Below are 13,077 nucleotides of genomic sequence, written 5' to 3' on the forward strand. Positions count from 1 at the left end.
ACGAAAAAATAATCAAAATTATTTAAGTTTCAAATAAATGAAACAATTTTGTATATCAAATAAAATAGAGAAATCAAAACTACAATTACACCCATATAATATATAAATATTATACACACAAAAAATTGATTTTTTTTCTTTTTTCTTAATGAACCCAAGATTTTCTATGTCAAAATAAAATAATATTACTTACAAATAAAAGAGAAAAGAGAATGCATGTAGACACATGACATGAGAGGAAATGATGCGTCCAAGAAAGCTCCAAACCCAATATATTGATAACAATAATACGATTACACAAAATGAATCCCCCACCTCTCCCTTATTCTCTCTCTCCTCTTTCTCTCTCTTCCTCCCTCTCTGTGCTGTCTGTCTCTCAACCTAAAAATCGCTGTCTGTACCTATCATCATATCAGTACCATCCCCTCTTTCTGAATTCTCTGTCACCATGAGAGTGAGAGCCAAACTCCTCTCATCCAAAAATCCTCTTAAATCAATCAATGAATAAATAAATCTATTTCTCTATATACTCTTCTCTACTAGTGTGAGATAAAGATATATATATACATATATAGATATAAGAGAAGCACAAACAGAAAGAAAAATAACCCTTTAAAGCTATCTATATTTTTATAGCTATACCTTTGCATGAATGAGTCTATCATCACTACTTCCAATAATATACCATATCCTCTTCTTTTTCTTCAACTTCTACCATGGATTTTCCACCTTCTCACACTTTCATCTTTCAAACTCATCAAGATCATCATCATGATCAACTTCATTCATCTTCAACTTCTCTCAACTCTTTCCCTTCCTTTCCACCTCATCAACACTTTCAAGGTCACGCATAAAATCATGGTTTTAAATTGCAGATACAGTCATCGCAGATAACAGACTTCAAAATCCGTTATACTGCAACCCGTATCACAATTTTAAACCATGATTGCAACATCTTCTCTATTCTTCTATATATGAATTTTTTCTAAGCAAATTTTCATTTGTTAATGGTTATGTTAATATTTAGGGTTTCAACTCTAAAGTCCAAATTTCCTTATGTTTATTTTTGTAGGTGGTGGTAGTAATGGTGGTGCATCATTCATGATGAAGAGATCCATGTCATTTTCAGGCATAGAGAACAATCACAATCACAATCACAATCACAACCACAACAACAAGTGTGATGAATTGATGCATGGTGATGAAGATCAATTATCAGATGATGAAGGTTACTCACAACTTGGTGAAAAGAAGAAGAGATTGAGTTTAGAACAAGTGAAAGCACTTGAGAAAAGTTTTGAGATTGGAAACAAACTTGAACCTGAGAGAAAAATGCAATTAGCAAAAGCTTTGGGATTGCAACCTAGACAAGTAGCTATATGGTTTCAAAATAGAAGAGCAAGGTGGAAAACAAAGCAACTTGAGAAAGAATATGAAGTTCTTAAGAAGCAATTTGAATCTCTTAGAGCTGATAATGATGTTCTTAAGGCACAAAACCACAAATTACATGCAGAGGTAATTACTAATTAATTAGTATAATTAATGATGTTAATAATAGTACTAATCATATTTAGTTAGTGCAATTAGATCTTTAAATTTTTTCAATATTTTACATCTATAGTTTCTTTTTCTTGATTAGACTATTGAGTGATTAGTTTTGAAAAAAGAAGAGCTTTGATTAAGATGGATGTTGGAGGTTAATTCAATTAATTTGATATGTCTTAATCTTGATTCAAAATATAATCTTTATATAGTTAAAAAATATTCAATGTTCAAGAAAAAGATAGATTGTGACTGGACTACAATATCCAAATTTGTATTATTGAAGATGATTCATATATTAGAAATAAAAGAAAATAAAGTTTTCTCATTTTGGTTTATTTATTTATTTTTCTCCAAGTTTTCATGTCTTTTACTCTTGATATGGACTTTGATTTGATGTATTTTTGTGAATGGAGTACATCAAAGAAAAACTAAGTTTTCCTAACATTAAAGGTTTTAATTATTTGGTCTTTTGAATGCTCTTCCATGTCTCCAATTATGTTTAATTGACATAGATTTTCATATTTGAAGTGAAAAAAGTTAACTCTTTTTAAAAATTTAATTTTTCTTTTATGCTAATTTTTTTATCACCTCTAGGTAAAAGATAGTTATTATGAGATTGGATCAATAGTAGAATTTGACTTTATAATTTCAAAATTTAAGTTTGAATTTTATAAGAGATCATTCAAAAATATTTTTTAAATTATTTTTTTGAAATTTATTAAATAGTTAAAGTCTCTGATAAAATACATTAATTATATAATCAGATTATATAATAAATCTAAAGTAATTTATTTTTTATAATATAGAAATTAGAGGGAGTAATTATTAGTTACACCTTTAATAAAAAAATTATTTTATTTTATTTTTAAATGAGCTTTTTTCTTTTGTATTTTTCTTAAGTTTTGTTAGTTCTGACCTATTAACTTAAAAAATTAAATTACATTAATTTAGTTAAGATTCCACATGGTCTTTAAGAGTTTTTAAAGTAATTAATTTTGTCATTAAGTTTCTGCTACATTGATTGTTAGTTGATCATTCATAGGAATAGTCAGTATGTCAGAATGCAGAACTGTAAATTAATAGTGATATGATATGTTTATTTTTCTTTTTCTAATGAGTACTGTTTTATATTACTATTCCATGTTGCTATGAAAAAGACAAGCTAGCTTTTCATCATCTGATTATTACTTAGTTGTCCACATGGTTGCATATGAAGTTCTAATCAAATCTATATCTATATTACCTGTAAGATCTATCAAGATCTATACACATACATTATACATTCTAAGCTTTCTATTGCGTAAAAAATTTCATATTACTCCTATATTTTGAAAATTTTAGCGTAAGAATAATAACAATGCGGTGATTACAATTAGACATGGTAAAATGGGTTATTCTGTCGGACATATCTGTATTGTCTATATTGTATTGTCTGTATTTTTATTGTATTGTCTGTATTTTTTTTAGAGTGGATTAAAGTTTTAGACTCGCAATCGTTAATATTTTTGTAATTCTTAGTCTTTAGGGGTCCAAGGTCCGCTTGTCCGTCCAACATCATCCATTTTATCTCCATACCCTAACTTATGCACGTTCCGCCCTATTTTTTTTGTGGAGATTTTACGACATAGACCTAAATAGGACAGATATCCTCGTTTGTCACTTTTGTCGGAATAGTGTAATTTTTTCTCAATCTAAATACGCTGAACAATATTTTCAACACATTTCAAAAGATTGTGATTTTTCGCCTAAAAAGGGTGGATAATATTGTGAACACATTTCGATGTTGTTTTGTCGAAAATAATATTTATGATTATAAATAATATCTATATATGATACATATATAAATGAAGACCTTACTATATCTTCTATTTGCAGTTACAAACTCTAAAGAAAAAGGATTGCTTTGAAAATGGAAAAGCTAGTCTCAAAAAAGAAAATGAAGGATCATGGAGCAATGGAAGTGATAACAGTTCAGATATGAATCTAGATCTTTCTAGAACACCAATGATGAACAGTCCTGTTTCTTCACTAAATGGTAAAACTCTTATACAATCTTCCCTTAAGCCTACAAGCATGACACAGCTCCTTCAATGCTCAACAAGATCTGATCTTCAAGATGAAAGCTTTTGCAACATGTTTCACAACATTGATGAGCAACAAAGTTTATGGCCATGGCCTGATCAGCAGCACCACCATTTCCATTAAAAAAAACTTATTTTTATCGAAGTTCTTTACAATCACGTTATCAGAATATCAGATATCGGTGTATGGTTTTAGATGGTCTGAATTGTAATTTACTATTTTTAATCAAGAAATAAAATTTTATATTTTTGTTAAACAATTCGATTTTAATCGAACTATCATTGATGCGTAGATTACGTGAATGTGAGATCTGATTTATGAATATTTTAGATTTAAAATGAGGAGAAAGTTCATTAGACTTGACTCAATCTTATTTTTTCTTGTCAATTCTTTTCTTTTCTTTTCTCAATTTATGTTGGTGTAGATTGGTGTATAAAGTTGAGACAAATCTACATGAAGAGGTGATGAACTTTTGAGTAGTGCAACTTCATTTTTAATACACTATTTTTTATTTTTGAAAAATATATATTAATTTATATTTGGTTGAAATAAAATATTTAAAAATTATACAATTATTATTCATGTCCCTCTATAGTGGATTTCCAGCTCTGTCACATATACTATGGTCCACATAATAAAAATTGGATTCTCTGTTTTCATTCTTTTAAGTACATATTTTATATCATGTTGGTGCATTGGAATCATATCATATCATGGAAAATTGCATGGAAAATAAAGTAATTATTTGAAGAAAGTTCATCTAACTTTAGAGGTATTTCATTTTATAGGTTGAAAGAAAGAGCCAAATATAGCTAGCTTAGAGTTTAAAGTGGTGGGGTTTGAAGTAGTAGGATTTGAGCACACACACCAAGAGGTTTTAAAAGAAAAATCACAAGTGAAAGAATAGGAAATTTTAAAAAATTTGATATGCACAAATTCACACGATCGTAAATATCAAAATTTGAATTTTGATGATGACATTAGAACTTAACAATATCGATTTTCATCGAGTTGACAAATATTTTAAAAATTTAACATTAAGTATCTGATCTCAAATTAATGGAGGTTGATTATTACTAGTACATATTATTGCATAGAATAGAAACGAGTAACAGTGTTGATGCAGAAATTGATGGAAACTTTTGCCAATTTTAATCTGACAAGAGAAACTAATTGAGTCTGTATTCTGAAGAAGATCCATGTGATTCTACTGCCAAAGAAAATGCCTCTCTTTCTCTCTCTTAGCTATGCTTTGCATTGTAAAGTTTGTCTTTATCAAAAAAAGTTGATGTAGAATATGTTTGCTTAAAATAGTATATTATATTCGTTATTGTTTGAATTAATTATTTTGTTGATAATTATTGTCTTAAATGCAAATATGTGAAAAATTATACTCCTCCATCACTAATCTTTTAATAATTATGCTCATAAATTTAAAAGACACAACATTGCATTTGTGACTCTTTAAATTCTTTGTAAATGATCAATCGATTTTGGTGATAAGAAGCCAAAAATTTCAAACGCAAATAATATGAATTTATGTTGATCATTAAAACACTACACTGTCTTAATTTTAACCATTTTTCTTGTAGCAATTTTGATGGTTGTCTATCCCAATAGTAAAACTCTTAGTCCTCGATCACCGCAACCAAGTTCACACATGTGTGTTTCCTTTCAACCCACATGTACACCAAAATATATGTTTCCTTAAGTGTTGATCTTCTTCTTGTGGGTAGATCAAGAAATTCACATATATCTTTTCCTACACATATACTCTCTTCGGCATAAATATATAAAAAAAAGTGGTCCCTAACAAACTCATGTCTGTATTTGAAACTTAGAAGTTCTCTACATGAAAAGTGTGCTCCCCAAAAGTATCCAGGCACACCTTACAACAAACATGACAAACATCATCTATAGAAAATAATGGATCATGAGTTCATACTTAAAAACAGTATGATACTCTATTGGTGACATACGCTGACTTAACTCATAAATAAGAATAATTAGAAGAAAATCTTAAGCATGTTGCTTACAGACACCTAAAAATGCTTTCTGTCTTGTGGTAATGTGAAATTATAATTTCATTTCCTAAACACTTTTTTTACTAAAACGGGAACTCCACAAAATATGTCATGCTTTAGGGAGAACTCTTTCCTTGCTAGTAAAATTGTTAAGGTCAAAACTCAGAATCATACGACTAAGATCATCTATAGTCATTTCAAAATTAAAATTCATACCACATATTCCAATGTATCTCAATGCCTCTCAATATACTTTATTCCGCCTAAATATATTTAAAAGTGATCCCTAACAAAATCATATTTTGAAACCTAAAAGCTCTCTACATGAAAAGTGTGCTCCCCAAAAGTATTCAGGCACACCTTACAACAAACATGACAAACATCATCTATAGGAAATAATGAATCATAAGTTCATACTAAAAAATAGTGTGATACTCTATTGGTGACATATGTTGACCTAATTCATAAATAAGAATAATATAAAAAAAATCTTAAGCATGTTACTTGCAGACACCTAAAAATATTTTATGTCCTGTGGTAATGTGAAACTTTAATTTCATTTTCTAAACACTTTTTTTACTAAAAAAGGAACTCCATAAAATATGCCAGGCTTTAGGGAGAACCATTTCCTTGCTAGTAAAATTGTCAAGGTCAAAAATCAGATCATACGACTAAGACCATCTAGATTCATTTCAAAATTAAAGTTCATATACCACATATTCCAAAGTCTCTCAATGTATGATCTTGTCACACTCAAGATTGAATCATGTAAGCTATAGTACAAGAAAAACCTCTACTTTTGAATTAAAACCCAACTCTCACCCTTGATAGGTAAAAAAAGCCACCCTCCATTTACAAACACCAAATAAAATACCTTCAAGAACTACAATATTTTTAATCCCCCCTTGTAACTCTTTATACAATCAAATAATTGACTCCTCCATATGATTTGATTGGCACATATTTAGAAAAAAGAACATTTTATTTCCATCACACAAAGATAAAAAGAGCTTATACTTATGAATATACAATTCAAGGCTCAATCTTAGACCCATATCTCAAATGATTTCAAGGCTTTTGGCCACTTCCTATGAATTTCTTATTACCGTCTCATCATCAAGATACCAAACATAGAGAAAAAAACTTGCAATTGTCTCAATTTTGTGGACAAGAGGGTGTAACACCAGAGAAAAAAAAGAGTGCCTCCAACAATTATTTTTGTTGCACTCTAGTTCTTGACATATTATATTCATCCCTAAGATACATCTTCGTTACCTATCCAAAAAGAAAATAAATTCATTAATAAGTAGATGGGCATTTCACTCTCATTGAGCGGAATAATGTTTTTCTATCATCCAAATAGAATCCATATTTACAGCGAGTAATCGACCATTACGCTTTAATAACGACTTCATGTGTGTAGAAGTTACAAACTCTACTAAATTCATCGAGCAACTTTCTCATATCTATAAGTCAACTACTAAAGTGCTTACACATAAAAGATCTCTTATCACTTCAAATCCTTCATCTGACAGTGCGTGTAATATATATTGATCTCATAAGCCATCTTTGTCCACTACAAGAAAAACCTTGTATAGCTAGGGGATTTTGCCAAGGGTAAAATCCCTCACTAAATAAACAATGTTGCTTGGGGTTAAACCCCTCGCAACACTCAAAATATATATTAAAAAAATTATATAAGACAAGGACGTGGGGTAACCCCTCGCAAACATGGGAGAATTTTTTAAAAAATTTTGAAATTGGACTTTGCTAGGGGTCATTCCTCGCAAAGAAGAAATAGGGAAAAAATTTAAGCAAATGGGATGGCAAATAAAGTCATTTGCAATGTGGTACCCCCTCACCAATCATATTCATTCAATTAGCAAGGGGATACGCCTCACCAATTGTAAGGTTAAGTCAAATCAGCCAAAAAAGTGTTATGAGTACAACTGCTGTGTGCCTGCAACACGTCATTATTACCGAGGGGGAGTCCCTCGAAAATATTATCCGTTAATTCTGTATGGGGAAGTCCCTCGCAAATCACTGCACAAACTATACACCCATGTACCACTCTGTACACGTCATAAATTAGTTAGGGGTAGTCCCTCGTAATTCATGACCGTTATGACCTCCGTGGGGGCGCCCCTCGCTATTTGTCATCATTAAATGTCTCTCAGGCACCTTCTTTCTCTCTCATTTTCCTTCTCTTCTCTTCAACCCCTCTTTTCTCTCTCGCAGCAAGAACATTCACTCTTTTTCACTCTCTCACAACAAAAAACTTTTATTACTGAAACATTCAATTTCTTCTTCTTTCAAATATTATATCATTATGAAATTAGGTAAACATTAATATTTTTTATTATAGTTTCTTTAAATTTATAATTTATTGTCACTAATTATTTATTATGTTTTGATTTTCTGTGTTGCATGTATAAATTTATTATATAAATGTCATCAAAATGGAGCTTCAAATTAAAGAGGACAAGATTCTGATTATTCATTTATACAAGATACACATATATTTTTCTTTTTAAGATTTTAGGTGTATTTGATATTGATCTATATTGTATTTGGTGTAATGTTGTAATAATAAATAAAAAATTCAAAAATGCTATATTATTTAGTACATATATTTCAAAAATATTATTTTTATTTCTAAACTTTTTAGTATTTATATTCTAATATTTCTAAAATATATATATTCTAATATTTCAAAAATATTGATCTGCGTTGTATTTTTATTTTTATTTCTATATATTATTATTATTATGTATACGTTGTCTATATTTAGTATATAAATAAATAAATATATATATATATATATATATATATATATATATATATATATATAGATATATATATATATATATATATAGATATATATATATATATATATATATATATATAGATATATATATATATATATATAGATATATATATATATATATATATAGATAGATAGATAGATAGATAGATAGATAGTTTTTATTATTTAGTGTATAAATATAATAATATATGTTTTTAAAAATGGCACAAAATTTAAAAATATATATTTACAAAATTTATAATTGTATTATTATAATTATAATATATATTTACAAAATTTAAAAATGGTATAAAATTTAAAAATATATATTTGTTATTATAATTGTATTATTATAATTATAATATTTTTTTAATATAATATATAAACATTAGTTAAAGGATAATCCCCTCACAAATTGCAAAACAAATTGCATTTGCTAGGGGTTTTATCCCTCACAAATGCCCGACATACTGAGTTAGAGGTTTTACCCCTTGTAAAATGCAAAACGTTGATGCATTAGCTATGGAATCATCTCCTCATAAAATATCTGACACGTTTGTGCCACTAGTTTGCTCATACATCTATATTGTATCACACTGAATTTTATGACTTATATTTAGTCAGAGATTTATCCCCTAGCCAATTTTATGAAAGGTTTGTTCTCTAACCATTTATTTGCGAGTCCTAATTAACTAGGGGTTATATCCTCTCACAAATTATTGTTTTGTGATGAAATTTTTGCATTAGTGAAGGGTTTAACCCCTAACTAAAAATACATTTTCTTGTAGTGGTCAGACGATGTGCGCACTTGAGAATAAAATCCACTTCAACTACAATAGAAACTTCAAAGAACATAGTGGTTAGCATTGAGGGATGTGACTTGTGCTAATGTTTAGTCTCTCCATCCTTCACTGTATCTCCATTATATGATATCATTCTAAATAACTTCAACACTTTTATGACAGTTGTGAAGTGCTCATTTGTAATCTTATAAAAGCATTATTTAATGTTACTGCTCATATTTTTACCTTCCACTTCAATATGATCCGTCTATGGCCTCGTGTTATTATTGGACAAAATGCATTGTATAGAGGCTTGAGTGAGTAAGAAATAGAGAAAATAATGTCATACATGTAATATCTTCGGTGATGTGATAAAAAGAGAGAAACTTAAAAAATAAGGACTTCATTTTCTTACTATAAGGTGTTGAATGAGTGCTAAAGAATTATTAATGTCCAAATATAATGACTTGTATCATAGATAATTTAGATTGCATATATTTAGTTTTTATCATTCTTTGTTTTGTTTTTATCGATTTATAGAACATTTCTAAACAAATGCAATGAATAGAGTATGATTTGTAGATGTGTTAATAAGTTTTTCCGCCGTTAATGAATGATATTTATTTATGCAATTGAAATTACTCGTATCCATAAGTTCTTTAATTATTGGATGTGACTCTTTTCTATTAATCATGACTTCTAAATATTTTGATATAATTCCTTCATGTTTATTGAACAAATAGGAAAAATAGTTGGAAGTGTGTGATGACTTGGTTAAGGCTGATAGAAAGATTTTTAAGTTTCCATTATCATATGGTCTTTTAATATTAGCGAGTTAGGGGCCACAGTAACAAAAGGAAAATTAGAGAGCATCCCCTATATTTTTTAGCCATTCAAAAGGTGAAGTTGGGAGATGTTGATGAGGCTTAATGTCACTTTCACTATGGTAATAGGTTATGTGATTGAAGTTTTACCCATGTGGTTATGCTTTCGATTCGGTGTAGTGTGAAAGGGAAACACTTTTTTTCTTTTTGTGGTCCCGATTATTTAGTTTTTTTTTTTTGGAATGGGGGAGTTTATTCCCGTTTATGTTTTGTAGTTAATGTTTATTCAAAGTGTCCCTTATTTGATATAAGAGTGTTGTGGATAAATTTGGTGCAGACTCGCAAGCGTCTACAAAGTGTTTGTTTGGTGTGTTATGCGTGATTCTAACTCTTTGCTTCAAGAGAGAAGAAGTTGGGGTAGCCTCTAAATCCATGGGGTTAGTGGAGTCTTTCGAGTTTGGGTTATTTACTAAAGCTATGGGGTTGGTGGATACCCAGTTAGTGGGGAGGAGTTTTACTATGTATCATTCGAATGGGATAGTCATGAGCATGTTTGATCGTGTCCTGGTCTCGACGCGTTGGAGGAGGGTGGGCCACAAAAATCTATGGGCTCTTTCTTGGGTTGTCTCTGACCATTGTATGATTGTACATAAGTATGTATATCATCTTTAAGGACCTGAACCTTTTTGGTTCATTAAATTTTAATTGGTTAATGTCAACTTCTAAGGTGTAGTCTAATAGTCTTTGTGGGGGTAGTGCAACATTGGGTTGCATGGCGTGTTCTCTGAGAGATGAGAAAAAGGTTCTCATTGTATGTATTAAATTTTGGAGTAAGGATGCCTTTGGTTATGTGCATTTTATGATAAAGAATTGTGTGGAAAAGATTGAGTTTTGGGAGCTTAGGGTTGAATCCTCCTCGCTTGCAGATGACGAGTTGATAGATAGAATGGATGTATGGATGGAGCATTGTGGCTTAAGGTAGTCTATGTTAATACCCAATTCTTTCATGCTTGTGTGAAGTAGGGGATGCTGAGGAACTCCATTGTTTTTATTAGGGTGGGAGAGATGTGGTTGGATAAGGTGGATGAGGTTGGAGGGGTTATGTATTTCAAGGCTCATTATTTGGAGTGGGTGTCGGGTAGGCCTTCGTTAAATGAGGTTACTTTCCATAATGAGGTAGAGGCTTTATCTGCTATATTTCAGCCGATGGAGGTGGATGCAGTTACTGTTGGGATGCAGGGGAATAAAAGTCCAGAACCTGATGGGTTCAATTTTTTATTTTTAAAGAAGTTATAGGACTTTCTTAAAGGAGATTTGTATGTTATGTTTTTCCAATCTTTTATGAATGTGATAATACCTAGGATTTTTATCTTATTTTTTTAGGTTCTTATTCTGAAGGTGGACTCTTTGTTGGATTTAGGGGATTTTAGGTTGATATCTCTTCTTGGGGCACTTTATAAGTTGGTGGTCAAAGTGTTGTCTGGTAGATTAGTTAGAGTGATGAATAATATTATCTCTCCCGCGACACAATCGGCCTTTCTTAAAGGCAGATAACTTACTGATGGGTCATGATGTTTAATGAGGAAATTGAGTTAGCTAAGTTTTTGAAGAATGAGTGTCGTATTTTGAAAGTGGACTTTGAGAATGCCTATGACTCAATAACTTGTTGGATCGATGAATTGGTTTTTCATCCTTGGTAGGAGGATTTTCATTCTCAACTAGGTCCTCAATGTCATTTTTATCTTCTTTCTCTCATTCATGAAGATGATAGTTGTGTCTTGGAGGAAGATTATTGGCATGCATAAGCTCGTTCTCTAGGGTGGTGCTAAAGGTGGGGCAAAGGTTGCTTGGGGTAAGATGGGAGGATGTGTGTAAGCTTAAGGTGTCCGGTGATTTATGGGTTTGGGATTTGAGGATGGTTTATTTGTCCCTTTGATTAAGTGGTGTGTGACGATTCTTATGGAAGGGGGGCTTAGGTTCTGAATCTTTTGAATATTAAATCTACTCCTTGAAATTTTGAGTTGACTTTGGGGTTGAGAGTGAATTTTTCCAAGATTTTCTCTACAACGTTAATGTCGGAGGTTCTTTTTTTGAGTTGGATGAGAGTTTCCTTTACTATAAAGTGGTTTCTCTTCCTCTTACTTACTTAGGCTTTTCGGCGGGGAGAATCCGAGAAGGGCAGTGACTTGGGAAACTTTGATCAAGATTTTCACTAACAAACTTACTTATTGGATCGATGAATTGGTTTTTCATCCTTAGTAGGAGGATTTTCATTCTCAACTCGGTCCTCAATGTCATTTTTATCTTCTTTATTTCATTCATGAAGATGATAGTTGTGTGCTGGAGGAAGATTATTGGAATGCATAAGCTCGTTCTCTATGGTGATGCTAAAGGTGGGGCAAAGGTTGCTTATGATAAGATGGGAGGATGTGTGTATGCCTAAGGAGTTGGGTGATTTATGGGTTTGGGATTTGAGGATGGTTTATTTGGCCCTTTGAGTAAATGGTGTGTGACGATTCTTATGGAAGGGGGGGGGGGGGGGGGGGGGGGGGGGGGGGGGGGGGGGGGGGGGGGGGGGGGGGGGGGGGGGGGGGGGGGGGGGGGGGGGGGGGGGGGGGGGGGGGGGGGGGGGGGGGGGGGGGGGGGGGGGGGGGGGGGGGGGGGGGGGGGGGGGGGGGGGGGGGGGGGGGGGGGGGGGGGGGGGGGGGGGGGGGGGGGGGGGGGGGGGTGGGGGGGGGGGGGGGGGGGGGGGGGGGGGGGGGGGGGGGGGGGGGGGGGGGGGGGGGGGGGGGGGGGGGGGGGGGGGGGGGGGGGGGGGGGGGGGGGGGGGTGGGGGGGGGGGGGGGGGGGGGGGGGGGGGGGGGGGGGGGGGGGGGGGGGGGGGGGGGGGGGGGGGGGGGGGGGGGGGGGGGGGGGGGGGGGGGGAGGGGGGGGGGGGGGGGGGGGGGGGGGTGGGGGGGGGGGGGGGGGGGGGGGGGGGGGGGGGGGGGGGGGGGGGGGGGGGGGGGGGGGGG

General features: G+C 33.3%; 1 protein-coding gene across 1 annotated transcript; it reads left to right on the forward strand.

Annotated features, from left to right (window-relative positions):
- Positions 1-291: 291 nt before the first annotated feature.
- Positions 292-3,883, forward strand: LOC127114911 (homeobox-leucine zipper protein ATHB-20). Its single transcript, XM_051046687.1, has 3 exons — positions 292-843; positions 1,073-1,515; positions 3,421-3,883. Exons 1-3 carry the CDS (start codon positions 717-719, stop codon positions 3,748-3,750), a joined length of 900 nt encoding a protein of 299 aa, XP_050902644.1. The 5' UTR covers positions 292-716; the 3' UTR covers positions 3,751-3,883.
- Positions 3,884-13,077: the final 9,194 nt, after the last annotated feature.

Source organism: Lathyrus oleraceus, unplaced genomic scaffold, assembly GCF_024323335.1.
Source record: "Lathyrus oleraceus cultivar Zhongwan6 unplaced genomic scaffold, CAAS_Psat_ZW6_1.0 chrUn0746, whole genome shotgun sequence".
In the NCBI taxonomy this organism is placed as follows: Eukaryota; Viridiplantae; Streptophyta; class Magnoliopsida; order Fabales; family Fabaceae; genus Lathyrus; species Lathyrus oleraceus.

Bases quoted from the DNA above. Each gene is read 5' to 3' on its own strand.
- LOC127114911 (XM_051046687.1), top strand. From the start codon at position 717: ATGGATTTTCCACCTTCTCACACTTTCATCTTTCAAACTCATCAAGAT. The intron at 844-1,072 runs GTCACGCATAAA...TTATTTTTGTAG, and splicing joins ACCTCATCAACACTTTCAAG to GTGGTGGTAGTAATGGTGGT. The intron at 1,516-3,420 runs GTAATTACTAAT...TTCTATTTGCAG, and splicing joins ACCACAAATTACATGCAGAG to TTACAAACTCTAAAGAAAAA.